A 21,829-nucleotide genomic window follows, 5' to 3' on the forward strand; every position below is an offset into this window, starting at 1 on the left:
GATTAAATAGTTGACACAGCATAGGTTTCTGACACAGAATGAATGTATTCAAATGAACTTAAAATTTTTGTTTTCTCTTAGAGCAATTCACTATGCTGTTGAATATTAATCCTCTCAAAAAAATGTTTGAAGAAATTTTCTTTTATTTATGAAATTTCAAATGAGAAAAATTGAACCCAATTTTTTAATCACATCCCCCTTTCCCTTATTCCAAAACTAATTTCAATTAAAATATTCTAATGGAGTTTGCAACAATTACTACTCATTTAAATACATCATAAAATATTAAGATGTAAAAAAACTGCTTGTTATCACTGAATGGTAAAGATTATTTAAATTTATCAGTTGGTAGTAAAAAGTGAATATACATTGTATATTGTATATAACAAAGATTTAAGTTGATTCTGGACAAAGAAAGATAACTCCAATTAAAAAAAATTCTTGCAGATATTTCTTGCTTACTATACTGGACAAAGAAAGATAACTCTTAATTAAAAAAAAATTTGCAATTTCACAATATTGTGAAATTAGATATTTCTTGCCATTGCACAATACTGTGCAATTGAAAAGACTTGCTATTAATAGCACAATACTTAATATAATAATTTTAGATCCTGATTTGGACCAACTTGAAAACTGGGCCCATAATCAAAAATATAAGTACATGTTTAGATTCAGCATATCAAAGAGGCCCAAGAATTTAATTTTTGTTAAAATCAAACTTAGTTTAATTTTGGACCCTTTGCACTTTAATTTAGACCAATTTTAAAACTGGACCAAAAATTAAGAATCTACATACACAGTTAGATTTGGCATATCAAAGAACCCCAATTATTCAATTTTTGATGAAATCAAACAATGTTTAATTTTGGACCTCGATTTGGACCAACTTGAAAACTGGGCCAATAATCAAAAATGTAAGTACATTTTTAGATTCAGCATATCAAAGAACCCCAAGGTTTCAATTTTTGTTAAAATCAAACTAAGTTTAATTTTGGACCCTTTGGACCTTAATGTAGACCAATTTGAAAACGGGACCAAAAATTAAGAACCTACATACACAGTTAAGATTCGGCATATTAAAGAACCCCAATTATTCAATTTTGATGAAATCAAACAAAGTTTAATTTTGGACCCTTTGGGCCCCTTTTTCCTTAACTGTTGGGACCAAAACTCCCAAAATCAATACCAACCTTCCTTTTGTGGCCATAAACATTGTGTTTAAATTTCATTGATTTCTATTTACTTTAACTAAAGTTATTGTGCGAAAACCAAGAATAATGCTTATTTGGGCCCTTTTTTGGCCCCTAATTCCTAAACTGTTGAAACCAAAACTCCCAAAATCAATCCCAACCTTTCTTTTGTGGTCATAAACCTTGTGTCAAAATTTCATAGATTTCTATTAACTTAAACTAAAGTTATAGTGCGAAAACCAAGAAAATGCTTATTTGGGCCCTTTTTGGCCCCTAATTCCTAAAATGTTGAGACCAAAACTCCCAAAATCAATACCAGCCTTCCTTTTATGGTCATAAACCTTGTGTTAAAATTTCATAGATTTCTATTCACTTTTACTAAAGTTAGAGTGCGAAAACTAAAAGTATTCGGACGACGACGACGACGACGACGACGACGACGACGACGACGCCAACGTGATAGCAATATACGACGAAAATTTTTTCAAAATTTGCGGTCGTATAAAAATAAGGCTAAAGAACACTACAGTCCTACATCATGTACATGTATATATTTGCTAAAACAGACAATAAATGGACAATCAAAATAGTGGTGGATATTTCCTTAGTCTAGAAAATCTGCAAAGTGTCTCCAAATGATGAAAATAGTTCAGGTGATATTTTCATTTGATAAAGAAACATTCTAGTTTGAAGGTTCTGTGTTTAAAATTGTTAGCAGAATGTGTCTGAAAATTGTATTAGTTTCACCATCTGATAAGTAAGCAAAAATTATTTGAAAATGTGAATACTGAGTACAGATGTAGATAACATCTCCAAATGTGTATCAAAAGGTCAGGTGAACATCTTCAATGCATAGCCAAACATTTCAGAAAGTCAGATGGATTTTTTTATTTGAAATTGCAAGAGGAATGGATTACTCAATATAGGAACATTTTTCCCTAGCCAAACATCCAAACATTCCACATTCCAACCCAGAGGTTCACTTCAGACAATACTTGATGACTTTGATTACTTTGTACATGTGAATTGTTGTAAGAACAAGATGCAAAAAACATAGAAAAAATATTACTGATTGCAATTAATGAAGGTCCCTTACCTAAGCCTCATATTAGATTCTACTACATTGAAGTGGGCCAACAAACCACCATAAGGTTTTCCTGGAGTCCCTTCCACCATGTACCCTGCATACTCTGGTCTCCATGTAGACGGATGGTCCCTGAAAATAAACAGTAACTTTAAACAAAGTAATGATTAACAGTTTTACTTGATCAAGTTACTAACTATCCTGTTGCTTACTGTGAAAGCAAAGCAAACTAAGAAAAGTGAATAGAAAAATCAATCAGAGCTTTCCTAAATTCGGCACTGTGGCTTTCAAGTCATTTGTGATATTTTTTTACTATGGACCTAAGAGCCACGGTTCTTCAACTAGAGCTTTCCCAGCTATTGGCATAAAATGCATCATGGATGTTAGTATATTTGATAAATATGAAAGTGACCAATTTGTTATAAATTAAGTCTATTATCATTTCGAACCTATCTAAAATTGCACTGTATATAAAATGGTAGGTTTACTTCAAAAGTTTATTTATAAAGAAACATATATACATTTTATTGATATCCTAAATTCAAATATCATGTATCATTATATTATGTAACTATTATATTTCCAAAATTTTATCATAGATATAAGAAGATGTGGTACGAGTGCCAATGAGACAAAAAAAAACTCTCCATCCAAGTCACAATTTGTAAAATTGAAGTAAACCATTACAGGCCATGTCTTTTTTTCTAGTATAATTTTCTGTCAAAATGGGTATTGTTATTGTAGGGTTTTAACATGCATTGTTATAAATGATCAAAACCTACACCCAAAACCAAGACTAAAATCATTATTCAAAATTCTACATTATGTATAAAACTTTAAACTTATTCAGATAATATCAAAATTTATAATGGACTTTTACAGACATAAATCTATATGAAAAATTTCTGCATTCACTTTTACAAATTATATCTAACACCTACTCAATTTTTGTTTGCTAAGTCAAATTTTATTTTTAACTGACCAATGAAATAGATCCATATGCATGATAGGTAAAATCAGTGTATATATACAATTAATCATTTTATAATCAGATAAGTAGGCCATCTTCTCTACTATTTATACTGCATTATTGAATTAACTAACTAAACAAAACAAGACCCAAATGGCTCTTTTATGTAACGAAACAGGTCTTTAAAAGTAAAATTCATGTAAAGAAGGTACAAATATAAAATGAATTCACATATACAAATGTATATGTGCACTACTTATACATGTATGTGAACCTGATGATTGCTAGTGAATGAAAGTGATCAAGCTTTGATTTACAAATGTGGCAATTATGGACCAACATGCACAGACCGAATCACCATCTGAAGAAGATCCATGATTAAAGGACCGAAATCAGTATGCTTTATCATCATCAGGCACTGTTATTAAAGCTTAGTTGTATCACTTTTCGATCTTGTTAATTGGTAAATAGACAAAAAGACTTCCCCTCTACCTCCCGCCGGCTTTATTCACAGAATATTAAAGCATTGACATGCAAGAAGGGGATCAAAAGGAAGTCTTGCCATTGAAGATTATTTTTCTTAATCAGATAATGATTTATTGGTTATTTTTGCCCTATAATACGTACTGAGGACATAACTTCTCACACTGCTGTAAGTTATCTAACACCTCTCCAGCATTTAGACTCAGCTTGGCTGTTTTCTTTTCATCATCAAACTTAACAAGCATGTATTCCACCTGAAAAAATAAAACAACAATGTCTTTTTATTTTAATTTAAAGTTTAAAAGCAAGATGTAGGTTCATTGGTGTGTTTGTAAATACATCAATAATTTTTTGATATATATATAGATTCTACCACTGCATCGAGTGTGATACTATATTTACTCGAGACAGTTAAATTTTCAAATTTAAAAGGCGATGCTTGCCTAGCGTTTTAAACATTTAAAATTTAACTGTCGAGAGTGGATAAATAAGGTATTACACGAGATTTGGTGGTAGAATCTGTTTCTGAATAGGCAGGCAAAAGATTCATTCTTATAGAATGATCTGCAAAAAGATGTGTTCTTTCTATGTGACATCATTAGGCATGGTCGCCTTTTTTCATGCCGTCACAATAGGAAATTTAGAGGAAAGCAAGAATATTCGACGTCACAATCAGATTTTAACCAATGAAGAACTGAGATCAAACAAACCACACGTTGATTAAATCTTTTTTATACAACGGGTGCAGAAAGGGATAAATTGACGAAGAATTAGAGAAATAATATTATAACATTAACAATATCAACTTTGCTGCACCAGATGCACATTTTAACAATACATGAAACACATGAACAATGACATAAATTACTAACTTTTTCAATGCTGCTTTTAATCTAGGAGAAATATTGGAATAAAGTGTAATTTTTATACTTCTTTATATCTAGATGTACATGTATAAGCCCCCATATACCCCGCTAGGGGTCGCGTATCACTCAGTGTCTAAGTGGTTCATTACCCTAGGTCTAAAGTGGTAAGCCTTGCAGCAATAATTAGCTCATGCTAAATACATACACATTTTAATGAAGCTATACATTAATAAAGAAATAATCATCCTTTTCTTTTCCCTGTGAAATAGCCCTTTTGTGCTGATGCAACATAAATCAATCACCAATCAATCCTCCTTTCTTCTCATTTATTAAGGCAGCTACCATTTGATTTTCTGGGGGGGGGGGGGGGGGGCTATTCTTTTTTCTGGGGTGGAAAACAAATCTATTTTTTTCGCAACAAGTCGAAAACAATTTTTTTCTTTCAAATTTAGCATTACATATAGTGGCAGCTGAGGGTGAAACAAACATTTTTTTTCTTCTCAGAATCAAAAACAAATTATTTTTTTCCAAAAAAAAACATAGCTCCCCCCCCAGAAAATCAAATGGTTGCTGCCTTATACTTGTATGAAGATTTTGTTGACTTTTAAAATGATTAAGCACAATATACTAATATAAGTTCTAGAGGCTCACTAGAAAATCCTGACCATGACTAAGACAAATTTAAATTTATTTTTTGCAACTTAAATTTTCCAAGGTCTTGTTTACATTTTTGAATGATGAAGCACTTTCTATGAATTACTGTGATGTTCAAATTTCAACATTTAATTATATGTACCATATATACATGACATATTTTAATCAATTAAATTCAGGTATTTAAATGTATCGCTCATAATGACTTAACTACACAAATGTAATGCCATGGCCGTTTGAAATCAGAGCAACAAAAAAATAGGATAGTTTACAGCATGTATAGTCCCTAGGTTTGAAATTCCTCAAGACCTGGCAAAACAAAAATTTAAATAGTAAAGTTTTAAAGAACAAGGTATGCATTGGAGCACTGATTAGATTTCCCGTTTAAGAATAAGGAGACCTTGCTAAATTGCAAATGAAGCCCCTTTTTACCACAGAGTTGGAGAACAAATGAACATGATGAAGAGGATGTGAGCAACTATAACATACAAGAAAGTTGGACATACTTGAAACAAAATAGTTCCTACGCATAGATATACCTTTGTCAATAGTGAGAATATTTGGGTAGTTTTTGTATCAAATGAAAGCTTGGGGACTTGGGATCACTGTATAACCCTTGTTGGAAGTTTTACTTGAATAATAAAGAAGTATAGGAAATTCTAATAGAAAGGCACATTTGGCCTGTTGTTCAGATCAGAAGTTCCTGTTTTTGTACTATCAAACTTCCAAGAACCAGTACGCTCTAATATGCAATTAAAGGTATGTTGATTCTTTCAGTACAAGTCAGGATAAGGTACAGTTTTGACATGAAATAACTGCCACTTTATTTGAACTTAGGACAAAGTAGCCATAAATGCTTGAAATTGCAGAATTTAACATAGAAAGCAATGGGGCTATGAATTAGTGGTTTTATAGCAAGAGTGACAGTCAAACTCAAAATTCGAAAATAAACTGACAACTCCTGGCTCAAAAGCAAAGAAGTCAAACAGACAAACATGTACAATAGAACACATGACACAACATAGAAAACTAAAGAATAAGCAACACAAATCCCACCAAAAACTAGGGGTGATCTGAGGTGCTCTGGAAGGGTAAGCAGATCCTGCTCCAAATGTAGCACCTGTCGTGTTGCTTATGTTATAACAAATTCGGTAAAAAGTCTAATTCAGTAAATCACATCCATGAAAGGGAAGGGGATTGTAGTTATGATGTAAGGAACATATCTGATATCATTTGTGAAATGGTTATTCCATAACAGTTAACCAACTTGTGATGGCGTCTGTAAAATTTACAAAGGGATGATTTCAACTTCACCATTTGGAACTGTTGGTTTAATAGCTTCCTTGAGAGCAGCAACCCTCAAGTCCAATGTCAACCCTTTTATACTTATATAGCTATGCCTTGCTTAGAAAGGCTCTTATGACAATAAGTCTATAATTTCAAATCTGAGGTCAGTAAACTTTGATAATAAAAATCCAAATTAGTAGTATTTTGTTGGTTTTCTCTTGGTACGTGTTGACCTACACAATATTTAGCACTTTACTTTCTTTAGATTTTTAAATAAAATAATATTCTGCAATAAGGGATCACACATCTAGAGGTAATCAATAGTTTACTAAGAATTTCAACTTGAACTTGAACTAATTTTAAGGGTGTGATTATTTTTCAATGATTTGTGACGAAGGGTTCCAATTTCAGTTATCAGGTGATAAACATGTCCATTATTAAATATAAATTCATATGTTGGAACAATTAACCATGAATGAGATTTAAATATTGCATGAATGATACTAAAATTAACACAAAAGTATAAGTTTTATTGCTCTAGTAAATTTGACAGAACTAAAACAAACTTTAAATAATATGTAACTTTAAAATATAAACAAAGACATTCTACAAGTATTTGAAAAGAATTTACAGTGGTAGATCATGCTAAAACAAAAAAAGTAACCATTTCCATTGGTTTAAGGGTTGTTGAAGTTGAATTGTTATATCAGCAATTTGTCAGAGCCCTCTGTATTATATAAAAATTCCCATTTTCTACCAGTAACAATGAAAACAATATTATTGTTAAATGAAAAATATCTGGTGAAAAAAAAGTCTCCAACATTCACAGTGTTGGTTAAAACAAATATTTAAACCTATCACTGACCATATGTTTTGTTTGGCCTAAATGTTGAAAATACCAAGAAGATTGAGTCAACATTCACCAAAAGCTCCCATTTTAGTTTAAATGGCCTGTATGGCACACATGTACAGTCAAACCCCTTTCATGACTCCTTCCCAGTTACTTACAAAATTGGTTTTTTTTCTTAAGAAATTCTAATTAGTTCATTGTAGTTATAGTCAAAAGTAAATAAAAAGAGAATTTTTTTCAAATTCATTACACTTTCACATGTAAGTATATGTTTTACATTATTAAAGGAGGTCATCAGGAAACAAACAAATCTAAGTAACAATTAAGAGATATAAGTGAGTATAAAAAAAACATTTTTTCTATTTTCCTATAAAAGTGAAATGATATATCCTGTTTTTGATTGTACCAACGTTTTTAAGCTGAGATAATAAAGTATATTAAGAGGTTATCATTGGTGTCACACACAAAAATTACATGTATGTAACACTAAATGTAATTAACAATGTCACTAAAAAGCTAATCATTGGTCATTGGTGAAAATACAAGAACAATTTCTACATGGATTTTTTGTGGTATATTCTTCCCTGCAAATAATGGGCACACCATAGAAAAATCCTTGTTTTATCTGTGTATAGACCATTTGTTTTCATAAAATTTGTAAGGGTTCCACGGAACCCAGTGTCTCGCCTACTTTTGCTGTAAATTGCAGGCTCAACAACAATGAGGAAAAAAATCAATAAAAATATTCCTCTTGATACTATCTTATGATTGTAAGAACCTTCTGTCCAAGTTTGGTAAATATCTAGGATAGTTAATGAATTGAAAACTTTAACTGCAGACTGTATGTTATGTTAACTGGAAGAAAATATAAGTCCATTAAAAATAAAATACAGAAAAAATGGAGTTATCTTTTTACAAAATTTACTTCTGGATAGCCGATACTATCTTATGAACATAAATAAGCTTCTGTTTAAGTTTGGTACAAACTCAGGATAGTTTAAGAAAGTAATTAAAATTTTTAAAACTTTAACCACAGAGTGAATATAATGTTTCCCCGCAGAAAAACTAAGTCATTTAAAAGTAAAATACGGAAAAAATGAATTATTTTTTTTACAAAATTTACTTCTGGATACTATCTTATGATCATAAACAAGCTTCTGTCCAAGTTTGGTACAAACGCAGGATAGTTTAAGAAAGTTATTAAAATTCTAAAAACTTTAACCACAGAGTGAATGTTATGTTTCCCCGCAGAAAAAACTAAGTCCATTTATAAGTAAAATACGGAAAAAATGGAATTTTATTTTTACAAAATTTACTTCTGGATACTATCTTGTGATCATTAACAAGCTTCTGTCCAAGTTTGGTAGAAATCCAGTATAGTTTAAGAAAGTTATTAAAATTTCAAAAACTTTAACCACAGAGTGAATATTTGTGGACGCCGCCGCCGCCGACGACGGAAAGTAGGATCGCTTAGTCTCGCTTTTTTCGACTAAAGTCGAAGGCTCGACAAAAATCATACCTGGGCTCTCTGTCATAACACTTTACTCAGTACTCAACAGTACAAATTCTGACTCAAAACCCCAATTCCAGTATTTGAATTGGTTGAATTCTGGGTTTGTGTATGATACTCATATACTTAAATCTATATGACCGCAAGGCCCGACCTTTCTTATTGGCTGTCAAATTATTTCTAGTAACTTACAGTGATATTGTTTGCCTTAAATAAGTTGAGAATAAAGGCTTTTTCCCCTGGAGAAGAATCCCAATTTGAAAAAAAATGGCTTAAAATTATTCCCTAAAAGACAACTTGTTTCCCAAACAGTGCAGTCTCAATAGTAATTATGCATGAATACAAACTGAAAAACACTCATTTAAACAATTTTCTTGCCTAAAATGACTATATGTGCACATTTGAGGGTCTATTTATGTATCATCACTGACAAAATGGGGTCTTAATTAAAAGCAGGGTTTGACTCTTGAAATTGGTTCTGTAAATTGAAGTTTCAGTAAAATTCATGGTTTACTTTATATTTCCCAATTTGATGAAAATGACGCATATTTTCCCAATAAAAAAGGGTAGCGGTAGTTTTGAAAAAAGCCAACAATATCACTGACTTACAAATGTAAGTACACCATGAAAAGTATAAAATGTACAAGAAAACTAAATTATGGAAAAAAAATGGAGCTAGCCCCAATTGCATGATTGATAGATCTAGAATTTTGCTGGTTTGACCTCCAGTTGAAAAAATCATAAATTACTGTGTGATGTACATGTACATCATATGCATGTACATTTTAAAACATTTTAAAACATACTATATATACACATTTTCATTGTTATCTGTTGTCATGCTCAACATGCATGTACTGACCCTGTTCTGCTATACTTACATCATGGCAGGGTACATGACATTACATTATTGACCTAATGTCATAAAGACTCATAATACAACAATCAGTTTGAAACATTTCTATGAAATGTGGCCCAACTTTTGTCATTGGGTTGTTGTCTCACTAAACTTGGTACACTGTTACCCTAACCTACATGTACATGTATACTTTTATTTATATGATATATCTTTGTGTCACACTAGGTTTTACAGAATTTTTACAATTTTACGATCTGTCATGTGTCTGTGATGTTCTGTAATGGGGAGCAAACACTAGTCCCTCAGTTGTAAATGAAACAGATGCTTCTACCAGGACCGACTACAATTACAAATGTATCTTACTTTAAATAAAATGTGCAACAAACAGCTCTGTGTTTTTTTTTATCAGAACAAGACAGAAAAACTTGATGTATTTTTCACAATGAAGTGCCCAGTGGGAGCACAGGTGAGTGGGGGGACCCTGCATCGTCAATCATTGCTTTGAAGGATCTTTAATTAGAAAAAAAACATGCTACAACTCTAACCATGCTCTCTATCTGACAAACAGTATAAATCACACACCCAACCCTCCCCCCTTGACAAACAGTATAAATCACACACCCAACCCTCCCCCCTTTTTCCTATTTCACTTAAAGCTTTTATACCTACACACATCCATGTTAATGAGAAAGAAACTTTGCTAATTACATTGGAAATGTCCATTTAGACCTATAATTTCCCTTTTAACTATTGTGACTGTTAAACAGTTGAGTAACTTGAACATTGACCTGCATGTCAACATGTTCTGAATACATACATGACATATATACTTATTAACATCTATATCAAACAAGTCTTCTATAAAAGATTACCTCATCTCCCCAGTACAGTATATCACGGCTTCTGCTCTTTAACTTTTTGTACTGATTAATGAACTGTTGGATTCCATGTTTCCTAACGTGGTCCCCATGTTTTTTCGTTTCTTCCCAACTGAGAGGCGATCCTTCTGATAGTAATCCCATTTTAAGTATGGAACCTAGTCCAATATCTCGTTTTTTATATAGAGAATGTACGCTTAAACGGTTTTGAGTTTTTTAAATGTCAAAATTGAAGAACATTTATATTTTCGATTTACCTACACATTTCTTATGTTTACATTCAGAATGTCAATCACGCATGCGTACTTCGGCAAATAAGTGAATATTTAGGACGTTGTTAGATCAATTTGAAAATCGCAAGTCATTAGAAGTAGCTAGAAAATTCGGAAGTGCAAATTTTTTTCTCTTAATAATCGTTGTTAGTCTACTTTAAGTGTGTCCTGAAGTAAAGTTTAAAATAGTCACAAAGTATCAGAAATAATGGGGCCGTATTGGTCTAGGGAAAGATACGGGTATATTGTCATCAATACCCGATAGATGACAAGCAAATGATAACGCATATATATATGGGGATAGAGAAAACAGAGACTGACATACTTGCTAAACTCTAAACAAAGGCAGGCTTTAACAAAACTAAGAATTGGGGACCATCAACTTTCAACACATTTTTCAGCTCATGAGAGTATTTGTAAACTTTGTGAGGACTAAGGAGATCTAAGGGGACGACCATTTGATATTCTGGGGGGGGCCAGGACACGGGGGGGGTCTCAACATGGGATTTTGGGTACAGGTGCGCAGCTGGGATTTTAAAAACACCCCCCATTCATATATTGAATAATTGTGAAATCCCTACCTATACATATATTTCACAGCGAAATCATAACCCATTCATATATTTATGACCCATTGATATATCACAATAGGTCAATTACTACCTATTGATATATTTCCTTGGTAAAATTGCACCCCATTGATATATTTGACGGATCAAAAAAGGAACCCATTCCAGCGGCACATATGTATATACCTTTATATAGGAAGAGACCCCCCCCCCCCCCCCGTGGGCCAGGAGGATTTTGAAAATAAATAACTCAGCCTTGATAATCACAAAAATAAATGGTTTGTTCTGTGGTAGCTTGAAAATAAATAACCTGACTTGCAATGTATTGAAAATAAATAACTTAGCAGGTCTATAGCTTCTTGGGCCTTCAGCGGTATCGAAACCCTTCAAAATTTGTTTGCCTCGCTCCGCTCGGCAAAATATGTTAACAATACTTTTGAAAAAGGCTAGATAAAACAAAACTAAATTAACTTTAATACTAATAATAGTATGTATGTATGTTGTATGCAATACATGTATATTGCTTGGGAATATAAATGATTCATTTCGTGAAGAAAATTATAAAATACTTATTAATCTAATTATACCAATTGTCTTTTATAATATACTTATTACTATGTATTTGTGTTTCGTTAGTCCTGTCTCGCTATGTATTATCTTAGTATTGTCCTCTTGTACACAAGTCGTGCAAGTATGTGTCTGAGGTTATGAAATAAATCTTGAATCTTAAAATTTCTGCAGGGGATACTGATCTTTTCTGATTAAATGGTACATAATGACTTGACTATACATGTATTTTTCATAATTAACAAATATTTAAAAAAATGTATGTTTTCGACTATCATAAATATAGTTGTGAAAATGAATAATCAGTCCCTTGCTTTAATGAAAATGAAAAATCTTGCTTCAATAGTGCAGAAAATGGATAATCTGTCCTCTCAGTTTACAAAAATAAATAACCGATCAAAAACAAATCCTCCTGCCCCCCCCCCCCCCCACCCCAGAATATCAAATGGTCGTCCCCTAAGGAGGTTGAAGATCGGAGATCCACTTTCTCCTATTCTTAGTTTTGTTAAAGTTTATGTACTCTTCTGTAGCCATTTTTTGTAAGAATTTTTAAAACCTCAATTGTATCAAAACAAGGATTTGTATAGTTAGATTTAACTATACAAATCCTTGATCAAAACTACAGATATAATGAATAACAGAGATAGGCCATTTAGTACATATTCCAAGGGTAAACTTGATGCTAAGCATTATTTTTTACTGTTTCATTGCATTTGATAGAAATAGAGGACTTTGTGGCAAATAAATCTAGCTTTTTATGGCCTATCGCTATTATTCATTATATCTGTAGTTTTGATACAGTTGAAGTTTGAAAAGTTCGTACAAAAATTGCTATAGTATCTTACTTATTTTTAAAGTTTGTTCGCATGTTTTGCTGGTTCGTCGATGTCCCTTGTTATGGGCCAGGAACCGTTGAGTGCTCACAAACAAAAACCCGCCGCTTCAAAGTCTTTATATATGTGCCTGCTGTACCCCTTCTCCCTTATTATCATTATAGTGTATACTATATATCACGGGATTCCACTTTACAATGTAGCTTTTTAACAGAGGGTTCTTTAAAATATTGTTGATAAGCTGACACCTTGGACAGTTTCACAAACGCCATCATGGAATTATTTGGTTAAAATTATGGAATTTCTGTGTCAAAGATAACCTCGGATATATCCCACTTATCTTATAGGAACAATCATGTCGCCTGTACTTACATGTATAAAATGCAACTGACCACGGATTTAATATCATAACCAATACCAATATGACGGCAGCCACTACTGGAACAAAAACTGCTGACCCTTATATAAAAATGTTTGTTTTTGTGAATTCGTATTGCTACGTCTGGTGCTTTCTTGACTGGTTGTTTGTGTTCGTACTGCTACGTCTGGTGCTTTCTTGACTGGTTGTTTGTTTGTGAGTGTTCGTATTGCTACGTCTGGTGCTTTCTTGACTGGTTGTTTGTTTGTGAGTGTTCGTATTGCTACGTCTGGTGCTTTCTTGACTGGTGATTTGTTTGTGAGTGTTCGTATTGCTACGTCTGGTGCTTTCTTGACTGGTTGTTAGTGTTCGTACTGCTACGTCTGGTGCTTTCTTGACTGGTTGTTTGTTTGTGAGTGTTCGTATTGCTACGTCTGGTGCTTTCTTGACTGGTTGTTTGTGTTCGTACTGCTACGTCTGGTGCTTTCTTGACTGGTTGTTTGTGTTCGTACTGCTACGTCTGGTGCTTTCTTGACTGGTTGTTTGTGTTCGTACTGCTACGTCTGGTGCTTTCTTGACTGGTTGTTTGTTTGTGAGTGTTCGTATTGCTACGTCTGGTGCTTTCTTGACTGGTTGTTTGTTTGTGAGTGTTCGTATTGCTACGTCTGGTGCTTTCTTGACTGGTTGTTTGTGTTCGTACTGCTACGTCTGGTGCTTTCTTGACTGGTTGTTTGTGTTCGTACTGCTTCGTCTGGTGCTTTCTTGACTGGTTGTTTGTTTGTGAGTGTTCGTATTGCTACGTCTGGTGCTTTCTTGACTGGTTGTTTGTTTGTGAGTGTTCGTATTGCTACGTCTGGTGCTTTCTTGACTGGTTGTTTGTTTGTGAGTGTTCGTATTGCTACGTCTGGTGCTTTCTTGACTGGTTGTTTGTGTTCGTACTGCTACGTCTGGTGCTTTCTTGACTGGTTGTTTGTTTGTGAGTGTTCGTATTGCTACGTCTGGTGCTTTCTTGACTGGTTGTAAGTGTTCGTACTGCTACGTCTGGTGCTTTCTTGACTGGTTGTTAGTGTTCGTACTGCTACGTCTGGTGCTTTCTTGACTGGTTGTTAGTGTTCGTACTGCTACGTCTGGTGCTTTCTTGACTGGTTTTTTGAGTTCGTACTGCTACGTCTGGTGCTTTCTTGACTGGTTGTTTGTTTGTGAGTGTTCGTATTGCTACGTCTGGTGCTTTCTTGACTGGTTGTTTGTGTTCGTACTGCAACGTCTGGTGCTTTCTTGACTGGTTGTTTGTGTTCGTACTGCTACGTCATGTGCTTTCTTGACTGGTTGTTTGTTTGTGAGTGTTCGTATTGCTACGGCTGGTGCTTTCTTGACTGGTTGTTTGTTTGTGAGTGTTCGTATTGCTACGTCTGGTGCTTTCTTGACTGGTTGTTTGTGTTCGTACTGCAACGTCTGGTGCTTTCTTGACTGGTTGTTTGTGTTCGTACTGCTACGTCTGGTGCTTTCTTGACTGGTTGTTTGTTTGTGAGTGTTCGTATTGCTACGTCTGGTGCTTTCTTGACTGGTTGTTTGTTTGTGAGTGTTCGTATTGCTACGTCTGGTGCTTTCTTGACTGGTTGTTTGTGTTCGTACTGCTACGTCTGGTGCTTTCTTGACTGGTTGTTTGTGTTCGTACTGCTTCGTCTGGTGCTTTCTTGACTGGTTGTTTGTTTGTGAGTGTTCGTATTGCTACGTCTGGTGCTTTCTTGACTGGTTGTTTGTTTGTGAGTGTTCGTATTGCTACGTCTGGTGCTTTCTTGACTGGTTGTTTGTTTGTGAGTGTTCGTATTGCTACGTCTGGTGCTTTCTTGACTGGTTGTTTGTGTTCGTACTGCTACGTCTGGTGCTTTCTTGACTGGTTGTTTGTTTGTGAGTGTTCGTATTGCTACGTCTGGTGCTTTCTTGACTGGTTGTAAGTGTTCGTACTGCTACGTCTGGTGCTTTCTTGACTGGTTGTTAGTGTTCGTACTGCTACGTCTGGTGCTTTCTTGACTGGTTGTTAGTGTTCGTACTGCTACGTCTGGTGCTTTCTTGACTGGTTTTTTGAGTTCGTACTGCTACGTCTGGTGCTTTCTTGACTGGTTGTTTGTTTGTGAGTGTTCGTATTGCTACGTCTGGTGCTTTCTTGACTGGTTGTTTGTGTTCGTACTGCAACGTCTGGTGCTTTCTTGACTGGTTGTTTGTGTTCGTACTGCTACGTCATGTGCTTTCTTGACTGGTTGTTTGTTTGTGAGTGTTCGTATTGCTACGGCTGGTGCTTTCTTGACTGGTTGTTTGTTTGTGAGTGTTCGTATTGCTACGTCTGGTGCTTTCTTGACTGGTTGTTTGTGTTCGTACTGCAACGTCTGGTGCTTTCTTGACTGGTTGTTTGTGTTCGTACTGCTACGTCTGGTGCTTTCTTGACTGGTTGTTTGTTTGTGAGTGTTCGTATTGCTACGTCTGGTGCTTTCTTGACTGGTTGTTTGTTTGTGAGTGTTCGTATTGCTACGTCTGGTGCTTTCTTGACTGGTTGTTTGTGTTCGTACTGCTACGTCTGGTGCTTTCTTGACTGGTTGTTTGTGTTCGTACTGCTACGTCTGGTGCTTTCTTGACTGGTTGTTTGTGTTCGTACTGCTACGTCTGGTGCTTTCTTGACTGGTTGTTTGTGTTCGTACTGCTACGTCTGGTGCTTTCTTGACTGGTTGTTTGTTTGTGAGTGTTCGTATTGCTACGTCTGGTGCTTTCTTGACTGGTTGTTTGTTTGTGAGTGTTCGTATTGCTACGTCTGGTGCTTTCTTGACTGGTTGTTTGTGTTCGTACTGCTACGTCTGGTGCTTTCTTGACTGGTTGTTTGTGTTCGTACTGCTACGTCTGGTGCTTTCTTGACTGGTTGTTTGTGTTCGTACTGCTACGTCTGGTGCTTTCTTGACTGGTTGTTTGTTTGTGAGTGTTCGTATTGCTACGTCTGGTGCTTTCTTGACTGGTTGTTTGTTTGTGAGTGTTCGTATTGCTACGTCTGGTGCTTTCTTGACTGGTTGTTTGTGTTCGTACTGCTACGTCTGGTGCTTTCTTGACTGGTTGTTTGTGTTCGTACTGCTACGTCTGGTGCTTTCTTGACTGGTTGTTTGTGTTCGTACTGCTACGTCTGGTGCTTTCTTGACTGGTTGTTTGTTTGTGAGTGTTCGTATTGCTACGTCTGGTGCTTTCTTGACTGGTTGTTTGTTTGTGAGTGTTCGTATTGCTACGTCTGGTGCTTTCTTGACTGGTTGTTTGTGTTCGTACTGCTACGTCTGGTGCTTTCTTGACTGGTTGTTTGTGTTCGTACTGCTACGTCTGGTGCTTTCTTGACTGGTTGTTTGTGTTCGTACTGCTACGTCTGGTGCTTTCTTGACTGGTTGTTTGTTTGTGAGTGTTCGTATTGCTACGTCTGGTGCTTTCTTGACTGGTTGTTTGTTTGTGAGTGTTCGTATTGCTACGTCTGGTGCTTTCTTGACTGGTTGTTTGTGTTCGTACTGCTACGTCTGGTGCTTTCTTGACTGGTTGTTTGTGTTCGTACTGCTACGTCTGGTGCTTTCTTGACTGGTTGTTTGTGTTCGTACTGCTACGTCTGGTGCTTTCTTGACTGGTTGTTTGTTTGTTAGTGTTCGTATTGCTACGTCTGGTGCTTTCTTGACTGGTTGTTTGTTTGTGAGTGTTCGTATTGCTACGTCTGGTGCTTTCTTGACTGGTTGTTTGTGTTCGTACTGCTACGTCTGGTGCTTTCTTGACTGGTTGTTTGTGTTCGTACTGCTACGTCTGGTGCTTTCTTGACTGGTTGTTTGTGTTCGTACTGCTACGTCGGGTGCTTTCTTGACTGGTTGTTTGTGTTCGTACTGCTACGTCTGGTGCTTTCTTGACTGGTTGTTTGTGTTCGTACTGCTACGTCTGGTGCTTTCTTGACTGGTTGTTTGTTTGTGAGTGTTCGTATTGCTACGTCTGGTGCTTTCTTGACTGGTTGTTTGTTTGTGAGTGTTCGTATTGCTACGTCTGGTGCTTTCTTGACTGGTTGTTTGTGTTCGTACTGCTACGTCTGGTGCTTTCTTGACTGGTTGTTTGTGTTCGTACTGCTACGTCTGGTGCTTTCTTGACTGGTTGTTTGTGTTCGTACTGCTACGTCTGGTGCTTTCTTGACTGGTTGTTTGTGTTCGTACTGCTACGTCGGGTGCTTTCTTGACTGGTTGTTTGTGTTCGTACTGCTACGTCTGGTGCTTTCTTGACTGGTTGTTTGTGTTCGTACTGCTACGTCTGGTGCTTTCTTGACTGGTTGTTTGTTTGTGAGTGTTCGTATTGCTACGTCTGGTGCTTTCTTGACTGGTTGTTTGTTTGTGAGTGTTCGTATTGCTACGTCTGGTGCTTTCTTGACTGGTTGTTTGTGTTCGTACTGCTACGTCTGGTGCTTTCTTGACTGGTTGTTTGTGTTCGTACTGCTACGTCTGGTGCTTTCTTGACTGGTTGTTTGTGTTCGTACTGCTACGTCTGGTGCTTTCTTGACTGGTTGTTTGTGTTCGTACTGCTACGTCTGGTGCTTTCTTGACTGGTTGTTTGTTTGTGAGTGTTCGTATTGCTACGTCTGGTGCTTTCTTGACTGGTTGTTTGTTTGTGAGTGTTCGTATTGCTACGTCTGGTGCTTTCTTGACTGGTTGTTTGTGTTCGTACTGCTACGTCTGGTGCTTTCTTGACTGGTTGTTTGTGTTCGTACTGCTACGTCTGGTGCTTTCTTGACTGGTTGTTTGTGTTCGTACTGCTACGTCTGGTGCTTTCTTGACTGGTTGTTTGTTTGTGAGTGTTCGTATTGCTACGTCTGGTGCTTTCTTGACTGGTTGTTTGTTTGTGAGTGTTCGTATTGCTACGTCTGGTGCTTTCTTGACTGGTTGTTTGTGTTCGTACTGCTACGTCTGGTGCTTTCTTGACTGGTTGTTTGTGTTCGTACTGCTACGTCTGGTGCTTTCTTGACTGGTTGTTTGTGTTCGTACTGCTACGTCTGGTGCTTTCTTGACTGGTTGTTTGTTTGTGAGTGTTCGTATTGCTACGTCTGGTGCTTTCTTGACTGGTTGTTTGTTTGTGAGTGTTCGTATTGCTACGTCTGGTGCTTTCTTGACTGGTTGTTTGTGTTCGTACTGCTACGTCTGGTGCTTTCTTGACTGGTTGTTTGTGTTCGTACTGCTACGTCTGGTGCTTTCTTGACTGGTTGTTTGTGTTCGTACTGCTACGTCGGGTGCTTTCTTGACTGGTTGTTTGTGTTCGTACTGCTACGTCTGGTGCTTTCTTGACTGGTTGTTTGTGTTCGTACTGCTACGTCTGGTGCTTTCTTGACTGGTTGTTTGTGTTCGTACTGCTACGTCTGGTGCTTTCTTGACTGGTTGTTTGTGTTCGTACTGCTACGTCGGGTGCTTTCTTGACTGGTTGTTTGTGTTCGTACTGCTACGTCTGGTGCTTTCTTGACTGGTTGTTTGTGTTCGTACTGCTACGTCGGGTGCTTTCTTGACTGGTTGTTTGTGTTCGTACTGCTACGTCTGGTGCTTTCTTGACTGTTTTTTTTCATTAAATTTCTTTCGGTCCAAGATGTTGTGGTTTTTTATATCTTGGATTTATGGTTAATAATTGTTTTCCACTAACGATAACTTAACGAACCTTTATGAACTCGTTCAAATTACTCCACGCCCAGCGGCACATTAATTGTCACTTGGCAAACAAAATCTCGCTTAATTTCTAAAAACGCATAACTCCTACAATAGTCTTGAAACTGATTGAAGTTTCTTGTATATGTTAGCGGCAATAAGTGAAATTAGGCATTAAGCTTAAATCCTAGGCAATAAGCTAACGCCTAGGCAGTAAGTTATTGCCTGAAATTTCCAGGCATTAAGCTTATTACCTGAAATTTGGTGATGATTATTCATCCTATTGCCGTACATGATTTTAGGCAATAAGTGAAATTTTATAATTTAAGTGTTTTTAGTGATTTTTCTTGAAATAAAGTATTTTCTTAATTATATATATTCCTAATATTAATATACGTTTATCTGACAAATCTTCAAATTTTAGCACTTTTCTTTTTTAAAACAAAATTAACTCATACTAATTTGTGGAAGTATAAACAATAGATAAGATTTTAAAAAGTGATCCCATAAAAAGGGGAGATTCTATATAATCCTAATAATAATTATTTGAAAATGTTTACACTGTCAACGTATATTTGTTCCACCTAACAGAAGTTCCAGTGGAAACTTTATTATAAACAATGTCATAATACCTGTAACTGATGGAACAAATATTTTATATAATTCTATTTATTCCGTTAGGAACATCTACTGTAATATTTATTCCTGTGGAAGTAATGTTCCAGAATATTTTTTCCATTTGGAACTTATATTATGAAGGAACTTCTATTCCGTGACAACACTTCACTGGTCAAGCTGGTTTGAACTGGTCAAAAGTAGACAAAATTAAGATATGATTTTTTGCTAATACCATTTATTTCTTGAATCTTTGAGGTCTAAATTCGAATCAGGGAAAACAAGGAGCATATACCCTAGAGCAAAGTACCATGATCTTTTGGCAAAGATTAAACTTTTGGAATCATCAGAAAAGAAATTGACAAAAGATTACTACAAGTTAAGAAGGTATGACATTTTTAACATTGGTGGTTTTGAGAGGTTGATAACTAAAGTCAGCGAGAATGACGAGGGAAATTTCAAAATTTATGTCTTCCTAGAGGAACTCTATGGTATTTTGGAAAAGGCACATAAAGAAACAGGTCATGGCGGCAGAGATCGCATGATAAAACAACTAAGTAATAGATATGCTAACATTTCACGTGAATTATTTCTGTCACTTTGTGAAAATTGCAATATAAAAAAAAACATCTAGGGAATGGAGTAGTAGTGAAACCATTTTATCTGAAGACTTTAACAGTAGAAGACAAGTTGATTTGATGGATTGTCAACCAAACCCAGATGGAAACTATAAATTTATTATGGTATTTCAAGACCACCTTACCAAATTTTGTAACATTAAAGCCCTTACCTTAAAATGTGCATCAGAGGTGGTTTGTAATCTAATTGATATTTTTTTCGGGTCAACGATAAGGGCAATGCTGTTGTGGCTACATGATTTGGACAACTTCTAGGAACATTTGGAACAAATGAGATGGGAATATGTAAACAAAATTTAATTCTGGAAGATGAAATTAATTGTGAAACAACTTTAAGTGTACGTGAGGCAGCAACCCATCAGTCATTATCCGGAGGTCAAGGATTTTTCAAATGTTCTTGTAAAACTAAATGTTTAAGTAACCGGTGCAAATGCAAGAAAAGCGGGAGAAAGTGCAATAGTCGGGGCCACAGTTCGACAACTTGTGATAACAAATGATTTTAACACAAATTTGTATCAAGTTTTCATGTTTTATAAGTAATATTTGATGAGTTTTAATAGAAAAACTTATTTTATCTGTGATTTTATTTCCAGGAGATGACATTTTAAACTTCAGTTCTCATAATTTTATTACGTATCAAATGTATGATTTTTATTTAATTGAATAATTTTTTTTTTATTTACTCGCATTTATATTTTAGGCATTAAGCTTAATGCCTGGACACATTTTTCAGGATTTAAGCTAAAATCCTAGGATTTAAGACTAATGCCTAACATCATTTAGGCATTAGACTTATTGCCTAGGCGTTAGCTTATTGCCTAGGATTTAAGCTTAATGCCTAATTTCACTTATTGCCGCTAACATATATATACATATTTATACATATTATGTCCTTATTATCATCATAGTTTCATCAAATTATGTAGCCTGGGGTCCTGGCTAATCTTGTCAGCTAGATTGGGCCGGATCCAAGGCTACAAATTATGTTGTCTACTTTCAGCAGAGTTGCGGTACGTTGCAGTAGTATATTACGGCCTAAATTCTTGTTCAAAGCGCATGAAATAACTCTTAGAAAAAGAATGGAATCATAATTTCTTGTCGATATGTACTCTACATTGTATGTCCATATTATTTATAAAGTTATATGAATTTCAGTTGTTTAATTTCAGACAAAAGCACTAACGGACGGAGAAACTTGGGGACTGACGGACAGATCCAACATATTATACCCTCAATCCTATCTTTGGTCCATGCATGACATAAAATAACCGGATTGACTGCATAAATTAATCATAAACTACACTCTACAACTTTGTTCAAGATTAGCTGCGAATAGTAGATTTACTGAATCCACACAGAATTACCGACTAACTTCGCATATGAGTTATTAAAAGGTTTCACTTGTAAGTATTAGACTGATATTGTATCCTGCTCAATTTCTTCATCCAAACACAAAGGAGTAGGTCCAGTAAGACCCATTTTTGGCCCCAAAATATACCAGTTTTACAAAATTGTTATAATGTATACTTTTAGTTATTTATTGAACAGTAGAATTCTTCTGCTTCACAAGTATAGCCTGTTTTTGACAAAACAATGCACATATATATCGGGTACTAGCACCATTAAGTCAAACTAATTTACTGAAATCTTCAAAATTCTAGCATTTTT

General features: G+C 35.4%; 1 protein-coding gene across 1 annotated transcript in view; it reads right to left on the reverse strand.

The window, feature by feature from the left end:
* Positions 1-11,135, reverse strand: part of LOC134691254 (glutamate--cysteine ligase catalytic subunit-like) — a 29,638-nt gene extending 18,503 nt beyond the window's left edge. The window contains exons 1-3 of the mRNA XM_063551645.1: positions 10,629-11,135; positions 3,875-3,984; positions 2,290-2,409 (exon numbers count right to left, since the gene is read on the reverse strand). Of these exons, the coding sequence (XP_063407715.1) occupies positions 2,290-2,409; positions 3,875-3,984; positions 10,629-10,778 (380 nt within the window). The 5' untranslated portion in view covers positions 10,779-11,135. The remainder of the gene's footprint in view (positions 1-2,289; positions 2,410-3,874; positions 3,985-10,628) is intronic.
* Positions 11,136-21,829: the final 10,694 nt, after the last annotated feature.

The sequence above is a fragment of the Mytilus trossulus genome, chromosome 11, assembly GCF_036588685.1.
Source record: "Mytilus trossulus isolate FHL-02 chromosome 11, PNRI_Mtr1.1.1.hap1, whole genome shotgun sequence".
Taxonomy (NCBI): Eukaryota; Metazoa; Mollusca; class Bivalvia; order Mytilida; family Mytilidae; genus Mytilus; species Mytilus trossulus.